The sequence below is a fragment of the Hemitrygon akajei genome, chromosome 21 (genome assembly GCF_048418815.1).
Source record: "Hemitrygon akajei chromosome 21, sHemAka1.3, whole genome shotgun sequence".
NCBI classification, from domain to species: domain Eukaryota; kingdom Metazoa; phylum Chordata; class Chondrichthyes; order Myliobatiformes; family Dasyatidae; genus Hemitrygon; species Hemitrygon akajei.
In genome coordinates this window covers 2,197,725-2,218,377 of record NC_133144.1, presented here as the reverse complement: position 1 = coordinate 2,218,377, position 20,653 = coordinate 2,197,725, and the positions used below count along the sequence as shown (strand labels likewise).

Genomic DNA, 20,653 nt, shown 5'->3' with positions numbered 1-20,653 from the left:
TTAATATTCCCTCTGATTGGTTTTTCACCTGGCACCTACCAGCCTTCTCCTTCCCATCCTCCCCCCACCATCTTTATGGGGCCCCTGCCCCCTCCTCCTTCAGTCCTGACAAAGGGTCTCGGCCCAAAATGTTGACTGCTCCTTTCAATGGATGCTGCCCGACCTGTTGAGTTCATCCAGCTTGTTTGTACATGTTAATATAGGGGATGACAGACCCACCCCACCCCCAGCCAAACTTAAGAAACCTCATTTGGGTGGATGCTGTGTGATGTGTCATTACAAATCAGTACTATGAAATAACACACAGTATGCAATATGCGATGAAGTGGTGAACTTTATAATTCTTAATTTGATTATATGGTTAGTAAAGAAACAAAAAAAAGAAAAAGGGCCCATTCTCATGAAACAGTCTAATGCGTAACGTTGGAGTTCACTGATAAGGCTGTTCGTCCACCATCAACCTCTTCTGATTGTTGCTAACCTTCGGACCCTCGCTCCAATTCCACTCCGTCCGGCAGTCTACCAAATCTCTCCATTCGCGTCTTCTCTCCTCATCTCTCTCCAGCAAGACCGCAAATTCCTGGCTCCCAGACACACAAGAAAGTACAACATCCCGCTCATTGGCTAGCATGCTCTAACAGAGCATAACCTCTAGTCATAACCCAAACATTGCTGGTACAGAGAAACCATTACCTTAACAGAGGAACATTACAGAGAAGCCATTACATTAGCAGTGAAACCTTACAGCGCGCATTATCCATTTAGACAAGGAACTTTCAATACTCTGTGCCAGGATCAATGGATCTGCCTCAGCTGCGGCAACCAGAATTTTGATGATGTCTGTGTGGAGCTCACACACTCTCTCTGATGATGTAGTGTGTCCCATTTCTTTCCATGGCCTAATGACATGCTGGTTAGTGAGTTGGTTTCCTACAGTAGCCAACACCAGTGTTGGTGAGTGGCAGAGAAATCAGGGGAAAAACCAAAATAAATTTCACAGGCAGTAGGATAGTGGGATTAGTCAAAGCTGGCATGGACTCAATTTGATGATTCACCACATATATCACAAGGAAACATGAATATGAATGACAAGGTTGACTAAATACTGAATTGTGCATAGATTGCAAATCTCCACACTAATGAGAGGCAAATGTTCACTGAACATACAGTTCCTCTTATAATTTCTCATATTTTAAAACAAATAAAGTATACAATTCTTGATCCATATCCTGACAAACGCACCATGCCCACTTACAAACTTACAAATGTCAGACTCCACTTACAATCTTTGCATTCTTTCCACTTTTCCTCAGCTGCTGAACGGCAAAAGCATGTTCCACGTTATCCATTGAAACTCCATTAACCATGGCAACCCGATCATTCTCACTGGGAAAGAAAAAAAGCTGATGAAAATGGTGCCTCTCACTGTGCTTACAATCAATTTATAAATGATAAAGAATTAATTCCACCTCTTCAGCATTATTGTTCTATTTACAGATTTTGAATTATGGATTTATACATTTGGAAATTAGCTAATTAGGGACAGCCAGCATGGCTTTGTGTGGGGCAAGTCATGTCTTACTAACTTGAGTTTTATGACAAGGTGATGAAGCTGATTAACTAAGGTAAAGCTGCATATGCTGTCCACATGCATTTTCGTGAGGTTTCGACAATGTCTCTCATGGAGGCTCATCCAAAAAATTAAGATGCATGGTGAAATGGCCATTTGAATTCAAAATTTGGTAGTGGTCAATGGGACTTAATCGAGCTAGAGTTCTGTGATTAGTGGTGTCTATCCTGGGGGGAGCCTCTGCTGTTTGTATGGCATATAAATGACTTGGATGAAAACATAGGTAACACTGGATAACAAATTTTTTCAATAGTGTTCCCTCAATTTTTTTTTTTGTTTATGATTGTATTCGCTTGAAGCCATATACAAAGATAATTTCAGACTACTTGTATCACGTAGGAATTTGGAGAAATATGAAATTAACTTTTATTGAATATAATGTTCTTAATTGCATAATGGTGCTTTATGCTCTGTAGTACCTCAACTGAGCTAAAATGTTTTGTCGATGATTTTCATTTGTACTCAGTGTTTGAGGCTTCTTGCTCAAGTGGCCAAGCAATAACAAGTCAGCATTGATGCATTCCAGTTGCCCTGATGCCATTTCTCTATGACCGCAATGTCTTAGTGAAACCTTTCACTATGCTCATCACTGATGGCACCAAGATTTGCAGGGAAGAAGTCTAAATGGTAATGCAGAAAATTAATCTTCAGTGTCATATTGTACTTCATGGTTTTGTGTGCTTGAAGTATGTTGTCAACCAGCTACATGTAGCTTGGTGCTCTGTAATTGCCAAGAAAATTTTCAATAACATCCTGGAATGTCTTCCATGCAATTTTCTATGGCCCCACGAGAAGTTCTTTGCATTGCCTGTCATTGATGACCTGTTTGATTTGTGGACCATCAAGAATGCCTTCCTCAATCTTGCTATAAGTTACTGTGATTTGAATTATGAATTGCAATAACAAATATAATGATTTTAAGAAATGGTGCATGATAGGGAAATTTCATGATGATTTTCACCATCATCAGTCCGAAGTCCATAAAGTACACCCAAAAGTATTCAGGAAGTAAAATCATCGCTGTTCATTGTAGGTGGGATAGTATGTTTGCAGATGATACAAAGATTGGTGGTGTTGTGGATAGCATAGACTGGCAAAGATACAGATCAGTTGCAGATAGGGGCAAAGAACTGGCAGATGGCCAAATGTGAAGTCTTGCAACTTGGTAGGTCAAATATAAATGGACAGACTCTTAACAGTGTTGATGAGGGATCTTGGAGTCCAAGTTCGTAGCTCCCTGAAAGTAGCTACATAGAGTGATTGGGAAGGCATATAGCATGGTTGCCTTTATTAGTCAAGGCATTGAGTTCAAAAGTCAGCATGCTACAGTTTCATAAAACTCTGGTTAGGCCACATTTGGAGTACTGCCATACTGTTTTGGTCACTTCATTACAAGGAGGATGTCAAGACTGTGGAGATGGTGCAGTAGATCTTTACCAGGATGTTGTCTGGATTAAAGGGCAAGTGCTGTAACAAGAGTGTGCGCATGGCCAAGTGGTTAAGGTGTTGGACTACTGATCTGAAGGTTGTGAGTTCAAGCCCCAGTTGTGTTCTTGAGCAAGGCACTTAAACACACACTGCTCCAGTCCACCAGCTGAAAATGGGTACCGGCAAAATGCTGGGGGTTAACCTTGCGAAAGACTGGTGTCCTATCCGGTGGGGTGTCTCATACTCCACGGAAACCAGCATAAGCACTGGCCTATAAGGCTCGGGACAGACTTTAACTACAAGAGCATGGACAAACTTGGATTGTTTTTTCTGGAGTGGCAGAGGCTGAGGGGAGATTTGTTGAGGTTTATAATCTTATAAACAGATAAACAGTATCCTTTTAGACAGGTTTGAAATGTCTAATACCAAAGGGTGTGCAGTTAAGATGAGAGGGGACTATTTCAGAGGAGATGTGAGGCAATTTTTTTTTGTTAAACAAAGTGATGGGTGCCTGGAATGTGCTGGCTGAGGTTATGGTAGATGCAGATAAATTAAGGACATCTAGGTGCCGCTCATAGGCACATGAATACGAGAGAAATGGAAGGATATAAACATTGTGCAGGTCAAAGAGATTATGAATAAACTCTTCTGAGGCTTGCAGCCGGGCACAATTATCAATAATACCTGATGTCTCAATGACAAACTCTGCCATCCTCCTTAGGGATGATGCCAAGGTGGGGGGTGTGTTTGTACATACACACACTCCTGTCACCTGTCCCACCTGATTGGCTAGTCCTCAACAAATCAGGTTTCTGCTATCCCACCTAGCTTACAATGAAATTCCAGTTCTTTCTTATAGAGAGATCTTCATATTTATTAAAACTCTTTAAAAAAAAATTATTTGAGTTTTATTTAATTGCTTCCTTCACCAGGCATTCACAAAGTCACAGGCGCTTCACAGTAGTTTTGTGCTGAAGTCAGTCCAATGGCCATCACAAGTGCAATGTTAAGCTGCCACCGATTTCTCCAGGTAACCCAAACAGATCCATCTCCTTTGCTTCCTTAATGCAGGTTTCCACCATGCTCCGCATTCACAGGGAATCTTGTAAACATCAGCCATTCCGAGTCCCAGGTCATCTTTGACCCACGTAAGTTATGAGTTGAGTTTCCTTATAGGTTTGTGGATGGTATTAATCCGGCATTTCTTCAGGATCCTACGATCCTTCCGGAAACCACAATACCTTTAAGTGGGTAGGAGAACAGCCAGAAGTCGTGCTACATCTTGGCACCAATGATATAGGTAGGAAAAGGGAGGAGGTCCTGAAAACAGACTACAGGGAGTTAGGAAAGAAGTTGAGAAGCAGGACCTCAAAGGTAGTAATCTCGGGATTACTGCTTGTGCCACATGACAGTGAGTATAGGAATAGAATGAGGTGGAGGATAAATGCATGGCTGAGGGATTGGAGCAGGGGCCAGGGATTCACATTTCTGGATCATTGGGACCTCTTCTGGAGCAGGTGTGACCAGTACAAAAAGGACAGGTTGCACTTCAATCTGAGAGGGACCAATATCCTGGCGGGAAGGTTTGCTAAGGCTATTGGGGAGAGTTTAAACTAGAATTGTTGGGGGGTGGGAACAGAACAGAAGTGACGTTGGAAAGGGAGGTTGGCTCACAAATAGAGCTTGGAGATAATGCGAAAGGGAGGATAGGCAGGTGATAGAGAAGGGTGATGTCCGATGGTTTGAGATATGTCTATTTTAATGCGAGGAGTATCATGAATAAAGCAGATGAGCTTAGGGAGTGGATCAGCACTTGGAGCTATGATGTTCTGGCCATTACAGAGACTTGGATGGTGCAGGAGCAGGAAATGCTACTTCCAAGTACCAGGCTTTAGATGTTTCAGAAAGGATAGGGACGCAAAAGAGGTGGGGGGGTGGCACCGTTGATCAGAGATAGGGTCATGGCTGCAGAAAAGGAGGAAGTAATGAAGGGGTTGTATACAGAGTCTCTGTGGGTGGAAGTCAGGAATAGGAAGGGGTCAATAACTCTATACTGTTTTTTTTATTATTATATATAGACCACACAATACTAACAGGGACAGAGAGGAGCAGACAGGGAGACAGATTCTGGAAATCAGTAATAATAACAGGGTTGTTGTGGTGGGAAATTTTAATTTCCCAAATATTGATTGGTATCTCCCTAGAGTGAGGGGTTTAGATGGGGTAGAGTTTCTTAGGTGTGTTCAGGAAACTTTCTTGACACAATATGTAGATAAGCCTACAAGAGGAGAGGCTGTACTTGATCTGGTATTGGGAAATGAACCTGGTCAGGTGTCAGGCCTCAGTGGGAGAGCATTTTGGAGATAGTGATCACAATTCTATCTCCTTTACCATAGTATTGGAGAAGGATAGGAACAGACAAGTTAGGGAAACGTTCAATTGGAGTAAGGGGAAATACGAGGCTATCAGGCAAGAACTTGGAAACATAAACTGCAAACAGATGTTCTCAGGGAAACATACAGAAGAAATGTGGCAAATGTTCAGGGAATATTTGCATGGGGTTCTGAGTAGGTACGTTCCAATGAGACATGGAAAGGATAGTAGGATAGAAGATCCATGGCGTACAAAGGCTGCTATAAATCTTGTCAAGAAGAAAAGAAGAGCTTACTAAAGGTTCAAAAACCTAGGCAATGATATGAAACTAGAAGATTGTAAGGCTAGCAGGAAGGAGCTTAAGAATGAAATGAGGAGAGCCAGAAGGGGCCATGAGAAGGTCTTGGCAGACAGGATTAAGGAAAATCTCAAGGCATTCTACAAGTATGTGAAGAGCAAGAGGATAAGATGTGAGAGAATAGGACCAATCAAGGGTGACAATGGAAAAGTGGGTATGGAACCAGAAGAAATAGCGGAGATACTTGATGAGTGCTTTGCTTCAGTATTCACTACGGAGAAGGATCTTGGCGATTGTAGGGATGACTTGCAGTGGACTGAAAAGCTTGAGAATGTAGATATTAAGAAAGGGGATATGCTGGAGCTTTTGGAAAGCATCAAGTTGGATAAGTCACCGGGACCAGACAGGATATACCCCAGGCTACTGTGGGAAGCGAGGGAGGAGATTGCTGAGTCTCTGGCAATTATCTTTTCATCATCAATGAGGATAGGAGAGGTTTCGGAGGATTGGAGGGTTCAGGATGTTGTTCCCTTATTCAAGAAAGGGACCAGGGATCACTCAGGAAATTATAGGCCAGTGAGTCTTACTTCAGTGGTTGGTAAGTTGATGGAGAAGATCCTGAGAGGCAGGATTTATGAACATTTCGAGAGGCATAACATGATTAGGAATAGTCAGCATGGCTTTGTCAAAGGCAGGTCCTGCCTTATGAGCCTGATTGAACTTTTTTTGAGTATGTGACTAAACACATTGTCGAAGATAGAGCCGTAGATGTAGTGTACAGTATATGGATTTTAGCAAGGCATTTGATAAGGTACCCCATGCAAGGCTTATGAGAAAATGAGGCACAATGCTACAGTACCTCCCGCCTGATGGTGGGGGGGGGGGTCAAAGAGATTGTTGGACAGATGGAAGGGATCATTGACATTGCTACAGGCCCTGTGTATGCAGCACTCCTCGTCAATGTTTCTCATCAATCAATCATCAGAGTGGAAGAGAGACCCCGATAATCCTCCTCCCAATCCTTTGTAGGATCTTGTGGTCAGATGCTTTGCATTTCCCATAGCAAGCCTCACTCCCCTCAATCTCCTCCGGAAGTGGTATTGAGCAACCAGGTGAGATGTAAAGTGTAAAAGAGAGGTGAGAGTGGACATCAGACTGTTGGAAAATTATGCTAGAGAGGTAGTAATGGGGAACAAGGAAATGATGGACAAACTGATTCTGTATTGTGCACCACCCTTCACTGTGGAAGACACTAGTAGAATGGAAAAGTTCCAGGTGTCAGGGGCCATACAGTGTGCAAAGTTACCATAACTAGAAAGAAGGTTCTTGCGAAACTTGAAAGGTCTTAAGGTAGATAAGTCACCTGGATCAGGTGGTATACACCCCAGGGTTCTGAAAGATGTGGCTGAAGAGATTGTAGAGGCATTAGTAATAATCTTTCAAGAATCACTGGACTCTGGCATGGTTCCAGAAGACTGGAAAATTGCAAATGTCACTCCATTCTTTAATAATGGAGAGAGGCTGAAGAAAGGAAACTCTAGGCCAATTAGCCTGACCTCAGGAGTTGGAAAGATGTTGGGAGTCGATTATTGAGGATGCGGTGCGGTCTCAGAGTACTTGGAAGCACATGATAAAATAAGGTGTAGTCAGCATGGTTTCCTCAAGAGAAAATCTTGCCTGTCAGTCCTGTTGGAATTATTTGAAGAAATAACAGAGACAGACAGACATACTTTATTGATCTCGAGGGAAATTGGGTTTCGTTACAGTTGCACCAACCAAGAATAGAGTAGAAATATAGCAAAATAAAACCAGAAATAATTAAATAATAATAAGTAAATTATGCCAAGTGGAAATAAGTCTGAGCCAGCCTATTGTTTCAGAGTGTCTGACACTCCAAGGGAGGAGTTGGAAAGTTTGATGGCCACAGGCAGGAATGACTTCCTATGACGCTCAGTGTTGCATCTTTGGCTGAATGTACTCCTGTGCCTAACCAGTACATTATGGAGTGGATGGGAGACATTGTCCAAGATGGCATGCAACTTGGACAGCATCCTCTTTTCAGACACCACCGTCAGAGAGTCCAGTTCCTCCCCCACAACATCACTGGCCTTGCGAATGAGTTTGTTGATTCTGTTGGTGTCTGCTACCCTCAGCCTGCTGCCCCAGCACACAACAGCAAACATGATAGCACTGGCCACCACAGACTCGTAGAACATCCTCAGCATCGTCCGGCAGATGTTAAAGGACCTAAGTCTCCTCAGGAAATAGAGATGGCTCTGACCCTTCTTGTAGACAGCCTCAGTGTTCTTTGACCAGTCCAGTTTATTGTCAATTCGTATCCATTTGTAACAAGCAGGATAGACAAATGAGAATCCAATGATATTGTGTACTTGGATTTTCAGATTTTGACAAGGTGCCACACGAGGCTGCTTAACTAGCTCTGAGCTCACGGTATTGCAGGAAAGATTATAGCATGGATAAAGCAGTGGCTGATTGGCAGGAGACAAAGATTGGGAATAAAGGGAGCCTTTTTTGACTGGCTGCTGATGACTAGTGATCCACGCAGTTCTGTGTTGAGATTGATTTTCTTTACGTTATACATCAATGATTTGGATGATGGAATTGATGGCTTTGTTGCAAGGTTTGCAGATGATATGAAGGTAGGTGGAGGGGCAGGCAGTTTTGAGAAAACAGAAAGGCTACAGAAGAATTTAGATTAGGAGAATGGGCAAAGAAATGGCAGATAGAATACAGTGTTGTGAGGTGTTACGGTAATGCACTTTGGCAGAAGAAATGAAAGGACTATTTTCTAAACAGAAAATACAAAAAACTGAGGTGCAAAAGGACTTGGGAGTCTTTGTGCAGGATTCTCAAAAGGTTAATCTGCAGGTTGAGCCTGTGGTGAGGAAGGCAAATGCAATGTTAGCATTCATTTCAAGAGGACTACAATAGAAAAGCAAAGATGTAATGTTGAGACTTTATAAAACATTGATGACCAATCAGAAAAGGTCCCTTTTATTCCCATTCACTGCCTCCTGGGGGGGGGGGGGGGGGGGGGGAGGAGGAGGGGCGAGAGAGGGGCAGCGAGAGACAAAGAGGGGCAGCGAGACAGAGCATGCACGAGAGAGCGCAAGCATGAGAGACACTCAGAGTGAGAGAAATTGCTGCTGATTCTTGTGTTGGTAGAAATCGAAATAAATCGATGTTGCAGACTAGCATCAAATCAGTGGGCTGTTGGACTTCCGTCTCGCTGTGTGATACCTTTCTCTCCCTTGTTAGTGTGAAAGAGCCTGTGGGATGTCAAATTGTTCGGATGACCAGTGGCTTTTGATAGACTCTGGATCATGTCTCTTTGGATGGTGGGTGAAGGGTGGGTGGTTACTTTCTGCTGGGCATGAGGGGAGGAGAAGGAAGAAGGGTTGATGCTTTGCTGCTGTTTAAGTATCGAAGTAGGGGTGGAAGGAGACTTTGGGGATTTCAATGTTTTTCTATCATACATTCTTTGGGGATTTTACCCTCTGGATGTCTGTGAAGAGTAAGAATTTCAGGTTGTATGCTTTATACATTCTCTGATGTTAAATTGGACCATTGAACCCTCTTGTTCTTAACACAAAACTGAATACTTCAACAATACATTTGTTACATGTCATCAGAGTTTAGATTTGTGCACTTACTGCAGCAATCCTTCAGCAGGGCCTCCTTTCAACACATCCGAAATGACAATGGACGTTTCGCCACTCTGAAAGTGGGGGTTATCCTTTCCTCCTGATATTGCAATCCCAAATCCAAACCCAGGAGCCTGAAATGTAAAGAAACATCACTCACTGCAACTGATAAAAACTCAGTGTTCACACAACAGCTAACCAACGTATAATTTAATTCTTCTTGGTGGTCTGACTCTCTGCTACAAGTATAACACTATGCTGGAAGCATCAAGCAGCTGCAGTGTGCAAAGAAACATTTGACATTTTGAGTCAGATTTGACATTTCAGACTGGATAAAAACAGGTATGTTAAATTGCAAGAGTGGAGGAGCAAAGGAAAAGTCTATGTTTGATGCAGGTCAAAGTTGTGAAGGTAACATAAGATCATAGGATACAATTGCAGTCAGCTAGCTGGATTTAGAGCCTGCCCTGTCATCATTTGTCTATTCTTGCCTCGTAATCCCACTCTCAGGGTGAAAAACGAAAATTCTGACTCAACCTTCTGGGTGAAGAAATATATCCTCTCAAACGAGTGGCCACTTGTATCCATAGATTTAAATTGCTGCACAATAGGAAAACATTCACCTTGTCAATCCCTATCAGAACCTTTCATATTTCACTAAAATTGCTCCTCAAGCTTCAATGCAAGTGAGAATGGGCATAACCAGCTCCACCCTTTCATCATATTGAAACACCCAAAGTGCAGTAATTGTGCACAGTGCAGGAATTCAGCCCAAATATATCAACTGTTCTTTTCCTCCCACAGATGCTGCTCAAACCAGGATTCCTCCAGCAGATTGGCTGTTGCTCCAGATACCAGCATCTGCAGTCTCTTGTGTCTCCTGCATTTTTTTCTGATTGTTCTCAATTTCTAACTGCTCCCATTAACTCACTGACAAGATAACCTTGTTTGCAGCCCTATGGTCTGCTGGTTGGAGACATCCAAACCCTCCCCAGCATTCTCAGCAGCTGAGCTTCTTATGTCACCTTCACAGTTCCGACAAAGGGTTTTTGATCTGAAACATTAACTGTTTCTCTTCCTCAAGGGTTCCCAACCTGGGGACCCTAGATCCCTCAGTTAATGGTAGGGGTCCATGGCATAAAAAAGGTTGGGAACCCTTGCTCTAAATGCACATGGTCTGACCCCGAGTATTTTCTGTTTTTGTTCTGATTTCCAATATCTGCAGTTTTTTTCCTACTCGTATCCCATATTCCTTTTCAAATGGTCCAACATGTCATTATCCTTCCCAATTAAATGCTGAATCTGCAAGGAACTGCTGAGTACACGAGGCTCCAGAACCCTTTATGTTCCACATCTTGCAGCATCACTCAGGCGAAATCATTTGTTTTTTTTTTATTCTTTTGTTATAAATGGATAATTTCATGTTTTCCTTGATATTCTCCAACCACCAATTTGCTTCCCCCTCACACACAATCACTTCAAAATCTATAACAGTTGTGAATAAAAATAAAACTTCAGCCATGTACTAGGAAAGTAACACTTATTGAAATGCTAACTTCACTATCAATTGCCAAGGGATTTAATGTACCCAGATTTGGAGCAAGGCGGCTGCGGGTAAACGGCTAAGGATTTCCAGAGCAAAGGCAGTTTTACTGCTCGGGGTAAAAGAGAGGCGAGACTGCGCAGGGGCGTGACGTCAGCCAGCAGAGCGGGAAAGGTTTAAAAAGACTGCCATATCCAACAGGCAGGGTTCAGAGAAGGCAGCGGAGTGAGTGTGATACGGCTTTGGCTCAACGGGTTTAGGCGGTAACAGGACGAGGTAGGTTTACCTGTGTTAATTGCAGAAAGGAAGTAGTATATGTGTGAGTCCAGCTTTCTGTGCTCGGGATCAGATGTGGGAGGTCCTGGAGTCTCCCAGCCTCCTGGATGGCCATATCTGCACCCGGTTTGTCGAGCTGCAGCTCCTAACGGATGGCATTAGGGAACTGGAGGTGCAGCTCAATGATCTTCGTCTGGTCAGGGAGAGCGAGGAGGTGATCGAAAGGAGTTATAGGCAGGTGGGTCACACTAAGGCCATGGGAGGCAGACAAGTGGGTCACAGTCAGGAGAAGGAAGGGGAAGAGTTAGGTACTAGAGAGTACTCCAGTGGCTGTACACCTGACAATAAGTGCTCCTGTTTGAGTACTGTTGGGGGGGGGCAGCTTAACCTGGGGAAGCGACAGTGGCCATGCCTCCGGCACAGAGTCCAGCCCTGTGGCTCAGAAGGGTAGAGAAAGAAAGAGGAAGGCAGTAGTGATAGAGGACTCTATAGTTAGGGGGTCAGACAGGTGATTCTGTGGACAGAGGAAAGAAACTCGGATGATAGTTTGTCTCCCAGGTGCCAGGGCCCGGGATGTTTCAGATCGCGTCCAAGATATCCTGCAGTGGGAGGGGGAACAGCCAGAGGTCGTGGTACATATTGGTACCAATGACATAGGTAGGAAAAGGGAGGAGGTCTTGAAAAAAAAACTACAGGCAGCTAGGAAGAAAGTTGAGGAGCAGGACTGCAAAGGTAGTAATCTCGGGATTACTGCCTGTGCCATGCGACAGTGAGTATAGGAACAGAATGAGGTGGAGATTAAATGGGTGGCTGAGGGACTGGAGCAGGGGACAGGGTTTCAGATTTCTGGATCATTGGGACCTCTTTTGGGGCAGGTGTGACCTGAACAAAAAGGACGGGTTGCACTTGAATCTCAGGCGGACCAATATCCTGGTGGGGAGGTTTGCTAAGACGATTGGGGAGAGTTTAAACTAGAATTGTTGGGGGGTGGGAACTGAACTGAAGTGACTGGGGAAGAGGAGGTTGCCTCACAAATAGAGAAAGCTCCCAGGCAGTGCGGGAGGGAGGATCGCAGATGATAGAGAAAGGACGTGCTCAGACCAAAGATTTGAGATGTGTCTATTTTAGCGCAAGGAGTATTGTGAACAAAGTGGATGAGCTTACAGCGTAGATCAGTACTTGGAGATATGATGTGGTGGCCATTACAGAGACTTGGATGGCTCAGGGACAGGAATGGTTACTTCAAGTGCCAGGTTTTAGATGTTTCAGAAAGGACAGGGAGGGAGGCAAAAGAGGTGGGGGCATGGCACTGTTGATCAGAGATAGTGTACGGCTACAGAAAAGGTGGTCGCCATGGAGGGATTGTCTATGGAGTCTCTGTGCGTGGAGGTTTTCTCTAGTTCCATCAGCCTATTTTATAATTCCTCTAATGTTTTATTCCTTATTTTTTCTTACATGAAGATATCGCTATAATTTTCTCTCTTAAGACAGCCTTCAGAGTATCCCATAAAATGGGAGGTGAAACCTCTCCATTATCATTAAATTCTAAGTAGAGACCAATTTCTTTTTTAATTTGTTCCTTAAAGTACGGATCGTTGCGTAGACTTGAATTTAGCTTCCAAATAGTATTCTTTGGTTGTAGGTCAAAATCAACAGATAAATATATAGGTGCATGGTCACTTACATCTATTGTCCCAATTCCACTGGTGTTTATTTTGTCTTTGTCTTTTCCAAATGTTATGAAATAGTCTATTCTTGTATATACAGAATGGGGAGCAGAATGAGTGTAATCCCTTCTGTCGGGGAACAGGTCCCTCCATATATCAATTAAACCAACATCCTCAAAAAGTGTAATAACTTTCTTATGTAAAGATTTTGTTTCATAGGTTTTTCTATTGGAAGAATCTAAGTTTGGTTGTAATTGTAAATTTAAGTCTCCCCCACATATCAGGAGATACCGCTACCATAATATCAGTAATTTTGTGAAAGAAACCAATATCACTTCCCAGGGGTGCATATATATTCAATAAAGTAACTGAATTTCCATATTTCCCCTTACCAGAATATATCTGCCCTCTTTATCTCCCATTTTGAATACTTTTTCAAAATTTAGCTTACTTGAGATAAGAATAGCAACTCCTCTCCTATGTCCTGATTTATATGAGGAGAAAAACAAATTAGTGAAGCCCATTCTCTTTAGTTTTCTATGCTCATTATCACTTAAATGAGTTTCCTGTAAATATACTACAGGGGCTTGTTCTTTTTTCATTTTGGATAAAATTCTATTACGTTTGATTGGATTTAATAGCCTATTGACATTAAAAGAAATGAATTTTACTTAGTCCTTAGCCATGTGTACTTGTTTGTCAACGTATCATTGAAATTAGCAGAATAAAACTTAATCGATCTACTCCTTGAACAAATAAGAACCAAGAAATGTAAATAATAACAAAAATGACAATGAATGTGTGATTCTAAGGCTGAGGTCTCTGGTAGATGGCCCTGCGTTGAGCTAGAGGAAATGTCTAGCTGTGGGGGATAACCCCTCCTACTTGTGAGTTGAGGGCCCCCATTGCAGTATTCATAAAAGTCAGTGAACAAATTACACAGAAAAGATTTCCCTGTGTGTGTGTGTGTGTGTGTGTGTGTATATATACACACACACACATATACATACACACATATACATACACACACACATTATATATATATGCATATATATTACATACATACACATATATGCACACATATATATTCTCATTTTGGTGGGGGAAAAGGAGTAAGTGAGCAAATAAAGAATAACAACTAAGTAATATAAAATCCACATTATAATAAGTATTTCTCGAGATAGGTATATCACCATCTACTTTTGCTTCCATTTAGCTTCTCAACATTTTTAAAGTCAGCCAAACCTTATGGCTCTTCTGGAGGGGGTGAGTGCTGCCTTTGGAAAACTCCCAGTCTCTTCCTGATATACTTCTCTCGGCCTCCTCGCATCTCCTGCCTTCTGGATTCTCGTACTATTTCCCAAGCAGAGCAGGATAATTCCTCTGCCAGGCTTTCCCTCAATTTGATCACACTGACGGGCCACCCTCTGGCCTTCATGTCTGGAGTCACCTCTTCCACTGTCTGATACAGTTGGATCCCATCTTCATAAAACACTCGAAGTTTAGCAGGGTACGGAGTTTGAAATCTAATCCTTTCTTGCTTTAGTATTCACTTTACTTCAGAGTATTCTTTACGTTTCTGCAGGACTGCGGGAGTGGGGTAATATTGGTCGAAATATATAAATTTATCGTCTAAAAACACCCTCTTCTTACCCCAGGCCCTTCGTAGAATCTCGGCTTTGGAAATGTATCAAAGGAATTTAATTATTATTGAGCGTGGCTTATCTGCTCTATCTCGGGTAGGCTTCAAGACGAGCGCATGATGCGCTCTCTCAGTTTCCAGCTCCATAGTCGAGGGAAGCTCCAGCGCGTCCTGCAGCAACTTTCTAACAAACTCCATCATAGACAAGCCCTCCGCTCCTTCGGGAACATTGTATATTCTGATATTTTTCCACCGTGATCTTCCCTCCAGGTCAAGCAGTTTACCTTCTTGTTGATTTAATATTTTTATCGTCTTACTTAGTATCCGCTCCAAGTTTTGAACGCAATCTTCCACCTTCTCAATTCAAGTCTCTGCCACCGCTATTTTTTGATTGACGTTGGTGAGCTTTGACTTAATATCATGTAGCTACTGTTTTATATCTTTCTGGAACTCCCATATCTCTTTCAGAATTTCGATCGTATTTGCTGCTTCACCTGAACGAGGCCCAGCCTCCGCCTTGCTAGCACACAGTCGGGTAAGAGAGCCACTCGCTGCACTCCTCTCGGCTGCAGGCTGCGCAGTGTCGCTTTTTTTATTTCCATTCTTTTTCCCCATTCTTGCCCCTCTTATCAGTTCAAATACTTTTGAAAAATACTATATTTGATGGGTTAACGGGGCTTAATATGCATTTTTCGGAACTAGTGACTTAAGTTGCTATTCTCGACGATGACGTCACCGGAACCCTCCTCTGGACCCTTTCCAAAGCTACCACATCCTTAGAACTTCTCACAATGCTCCAAATGTGGCCTGAACAATTCCTTACTAAGAATCAGCAATACATCATTGCTTTCATATTCAAATCCTCTTGAAATGAATGCCAGCCTTACATTTGCCTTCCCTACCGATTCAACCTGCAAGTTAACTTACAGGGTTGTAAATTAATTTTCAAAGCTTTAGAAATTGTAGAAAATAAAGATTTCCAAAACGATTTTAAAGAAGAACATGACCAGAACATATGTGACAAAGTAGCCACTACAGTTTTACATCTATCACAATAGTTATCTATACTAGGAAATATTTTAGATAGTCTCTCCTTTGTTAAGTAATAACGGTGTACAATTTTAAATTGAATTAAACAATGGTTGGCACATACAGAAGAATTTACGTTTTTCAAAACTCGAAGCCAATCTTCATTAACAAAGGTCATATTAAGTTCTCTCTCCCAAACTTGTTTAATCTTTAGTGATAGGTTCTCTTTTTGTAACAAAAGTAAATTATAAATTCTGCTAATGGAACCTTTCACTAAGGGATTCAATTTCAAAAAGGTATCCAACAAATCAGATTCTTGTAAATATGGAAACTTAGGTAAATATTGTTGTAAGAAATGTCTAACCCAAAAATATTGCAAAAAATGTGTATGAGAGAAAATTTATTAAAATTTATTAATTTATTAATTAACTCCTCAAAAGTCATCAATCGACCATCACAAAATAAATCTGTAAAAGGATGAATAATTTACAACCTAATAGATTGACTGATCTATTTGGAATAGTTCCACATCATATTCAGGGTATCTCATCTTCAGATCAACATGTAATTGCATTTGTTTCACTGCTGGCAAGAAAAGCTATTTTATTAAAATGGAAAGATATTTCTTCCCCTACATTAATTGAATGGTTTTCTCAAGTGATATTATGTCTTAGTTTGGAAAAAATCAGAAGTAGAACTTTTGATCCTCGATTTGATTTTGAGAGAAGATGGGGTTCTTTTGCCAAATATTATCATTTAATTTGAATTAAGTTATATGGTTTCCTTCCAATTTTATTTTTATATAAATATGAAATGACAGTTGATGATTTTTATATATATATATTTATATATATATTTAGATGATGGTCAAACGTATTGGGGGTGTTGATTCCTAATGGATTTTTTTAATATAGTTAGTGGGGGTTTTTTTTAGTTAGTTGGGGTTCTTTTTTTTTCCTTTTTTCTATATATAAATTTTTTTTTCCATTTTAGTATTTCAAGATCAGTTTTTTCTTTTCTTCAAGCTTTATTAATTTTATGCATATTAATTTGTTAAAGTTTTGTATCATTTTATAGCTGTTGATGATTATGTACCAATAAAAAGATTCTAAAAATGAAACTTACAGGGAATCCTGCACTAGGATTCCCAAGTCACTTTGCAACTCCAATTTCTGAATTTGTTCTCAAGTTACATAATAGTCTACATCTTTACTCATTCTAATAACCATACACTTCACTTCCCTGAACTGCAATCAATCTATCACTTTTTGGTTGATTCTCCTCATCTGCCCAAGTGCTTCGGCAGATGTCCCATTTCTTCAACACTACCTGCCCACACTTTGTATTATCTGCAAATTTGGACATAGTTTCTTTTTGTTCGTTAACCTACTTCTAAGCATCCAAGTCTGGAAGCTTAAACTTTGGCAGTCACATCCTTGTCTTTTATGCAACCGTATCTCTGAACCACTTGAAAACCCTTCTGTGCTCCTACCCCTGCCGTAAAATTGATTAACCTTCCAGCAACAGTATCCAATAGACTTCTGCCAAGTCATTTCACAGCCAAGTAAAACTAGCCATATCCCAATTTAGAACATGTACTCTAATTTTATCTTTGTCCTTTACCATAACTAGGCTAAATCGAAATGAATTGCAATCCTTACTACAAAATACTTGTCAAACAACACTCCTGTCATCTGTCTAGCTTCATACCATAAAACATGAAATAGAAATGGCCCTCATCTCCTTTGGTTTGCTACGTACTAGGTAATAAGAATTCTTCTGAATGCAGTACAGATATTCCATGCCCTCTGCACATATTCCAATTACTGAAATCCCCCATTACGCTTACCAGTGCAAAAGGACTTTTTATTCTTTGCTCTCTGGAGTGCTTGTTGGTCTATGGTGTATTCTCAACAATGGTGGCCCTGTCTGTCTTTCAATTAAAGCTTCATTTGTTGACCTCTATAACAATTCACCTTGACGCGCAATTCTAAACATACATCTACACTCACACTTTATCGTTCTACCTCAGCAGCCAAGATTGAGGATGACTTCGTTCCAATGTGGTCTTGTGGATTCTGAGATCGCATAGTGGTAAGTTCAATGAATATTGGGCCAATGCAAGCTTGGACACTGGAAGTGGTGCTTTGAATGACTCTAAGTTTATGCAGGGGAGAATGCTGGAGGTCAGACAGAAGCACTAGATGTCCTAGTCCACTGTATGGATTGGGTTTTCCCACGATAGACAAGTAAAGGCAAGAGCTGAATCTGAAGTTGGTGAAGCAGTAATGGAAATAGACAGGCACAAGCTCTTTGCAGGGTGAAGTTTAAAAATAAAACAATTCCTTTTGTGTTTTACCACCATCTGACTCTGGATCTCTTGAACAGGATTCCTTAATAACCAAGACAATCAGGTGGAGCCAATGACTTACCCTGTGAAGTGTAACTGTCTGTTGTTCCCATATCACTGTCTCTTCCATGACTGTGCTCTAGAATACAAGAGAACAGCGAAGGTTCAATAAATTTCGACAGCTCCCATACATTCAGAAGTAGATAGATACTTTATTCATCCCCATGGGGAAATTCAACTTTTTTCCAATGTCCCATACACTTGTTGTAGCAAAACTAATTACATACAATACTTAACTCAGTAAAAAATATGATATGCATCTAAATCACTATCTCAAAAAGCATTAATAATAGCTTTTAAAAAGTTCTTAAGTCCTGGCGGTAGAATTGTAAAGCCTAATGGCATTGGGGAGTATTGACCTCTTCATCCTGTCTGAGGAGCATTGCATCGATAGTAACCTGTCGCTGAAACTGCTTCTCTGTCTCTGGATGGTGCTATGTAGAGGATGTTCAGAGTTATCCATAATTGACCGTAGCCTACTCAGCGCCCTTCGCTCAGCTACCGATGTTAAACTCTCCAGTACTTTGCCCACGACAGAGCCCGCCTTCCTTACCAGCTTATTAAGACGTGAGGCGTCCCTCTTCTTAATGCTTCCTCCCCAACACGCCACCACAAAGAAGAGGGCGCTCTCCACAACTGACCTATAGAACATCTTCAGCATCTCACTACAGACATTGAATGACGCCAACCTTCTTAGGAAGTACAGTCGACTCTGTGCCTTCCTGCACAAGGCATCTGTGTTGGCAGTCCAGTCTAGCTTCTCGTCTAACTGTACTCCCAGATACTTGTAGGTCTTAACCTGCTCCACACATTCTCCATTAATGATCACTGGCTCCATATGAGGCCTAGATCTCCTAAAGTCCACCACCATCTCCTTGGTCTTGGTGATATTGAGACGCAGGTAGTTTGAGTTGTACCATATCACAAAGTCCTGTATCAGTTTCCTATACTCCTCCTCCTGTCCATTCCTGACACACCCCACTATGGCCGTGTCATCAGCGAACTTCTGCACATGGCAGGACTCCGAGTTATATTGGAAGTCTGATGTGTACAGGGTGAACAGGACCGGAGAGAGTACGGTTCCCTGCGGCGCCCCTGTGCTGCTGACCACCGTGTCAGACCTACAGTCTCCCAACCGCACATACTGAGGTCTGTCAAGTAGTCCACTATCCAATCCACCATGTGAGAGTCTACTCTCATAGAAAATATAGAAAATATATTTAGTCTAGCTCTATGTGTAACCAAAATTCCATCCTTGAAATTGGATTCAGGCTTGCAATAAAATGCTACTTTCTTTATGAAATGACCACAAAGATGGAGACTGAATTGCCGGATAAGTCCACTGCATAAAATTACCAAGGATAGATGACTTAAAATCGAACAGTTGTGAGCTATACAACTCTTGCACTGATTTCAAGTGTCCCACTTTGTTTGATGGACGTGCTCGCTGTGCAAACTTTACAAAATACCAAAATATAAAGGAGATGAAACTTACACTTTCTCCTTTCCCTCAAAACACTCCAAAATTCTGATAAACAGATCTCCCCAAATATTCAACTCCCCACCATTTCATCCACAGCCCTCAGAATGGATCAACAGCTTCCATCTCAAAATATGATGCATTTCCCTTCAGTAAAATTTCTTGCTTTTCATGCACTGGTCATTTCTCTTAGTTTTTCTTAGCTTTGCTCCCTCAAGTGTACACAATTCAATGGGAGTTTTGCAAGATCTTATCAACCTTTTACAGGCCTTGGAATACAATCGCATCCATACACAAAAGTTTTAGAAGTACCTGAGTATCTGGATGTCAAGTGTTTTCTTAAAGATCGTAAAGATACTGCACAGATGCAAAATCTCTCCTCTTCTTCAAATATAAAATCATATTCAGCTCAGATGAAACATTAGCAGAAATGAGGGGGGAGACTTTGCCATGTGGCTCTACATATTGGACTAGACAAAGGAAATCAGTTTGTTATTTTCTCCTAAACCTTATGATTTTGCAGATAATCCACAACTCAATAATAATCCTAGACACTAATCATTAAAGTGCAGCAGTTTCTAACAGTGATCGTATGATTTAGAAATATTCAAAACACATGGCAAACCAATCATACTAATTAAAACATCTCCATGCATTACTTTTAAGTTTTTTGCTGTTAACTGTCAATTTTATGTGCTTTGTTAAAAATGGCTTAATCTCAATGAATCAGGTCAGGAAACAATTTTATGAGAAATGCCAAAAATAAAAATAATCAGTCATGATTGAATGGTGGAGCAGACTGCATGGGGTTGAATGGCTTAATTTTGCTCCTACGTCTTATGGTCTAAAAGTGATCTTTAATCAACCCCAAACACAAGGCTTCAAAGAAACACTGGCGTGAACTACATGTTATGATGATCAATTTACAGATGTGCTTGCAGAACCAAGAACGCAAGTGATCATGTGAAGCTATTGATGCAATTTAGGTAGCAGGAACATAGACATTGGTACAGGAGGAACCAAGTTCACCAAATGGTGAAAATAGTCAGAACAGGCTGTACCTTTGTACGAGAAAAAGTGAAGAATGTTTTCCCACATGCTACTGGATTTTAGATGTTAATCTTTTCAGTCCCTGTGTGATGTTACAAAACTGTGCCCGAGGCCCAAACATTTACTGGCTACTTCAAAAATGATCTTCCTTCCTTCAAGTCA

The 20,653-nt window shown here is 41.3% G+C and overlaps 1 protein-coding gene across 8 annotated transcripts in view; it reads right to left on the bottom strand.

The window, feature by feature from the left end:
- tjp1a (tight junction protein 1a) overlaps nucleotides 1–20,653 on the bottom strand; it is a 230,430-nt gene that overhangs the window by 117,375 nt on the left and 92,402 nt on the right. For all 8 annotated transcript variants that reach the window (XM_073024725.1, XM_073024724.1, XM_073024726.1 and 5 more), the window contains exons 2-4: nucleotides 17,984–18,040; nucleotides 9,404–9,528; nucleotides 1,284–1,386 (exon numbers count right to left, since the gene is read on the bottom strand). In XM_073024725.1, coding sequence (XP_072880826.1) covers nucleotides 1,284–1,386; nucleotides 9,404–9,528; nucleotides 17,984–18,040 — 285 coding nt within the window. The remainder of the gene's footprint in view (nucleotides 1–1,283; nucleotides 1,387–9,403; nucleotides 9,529–17,983; nucleotides 18,041–20,653) is intronic.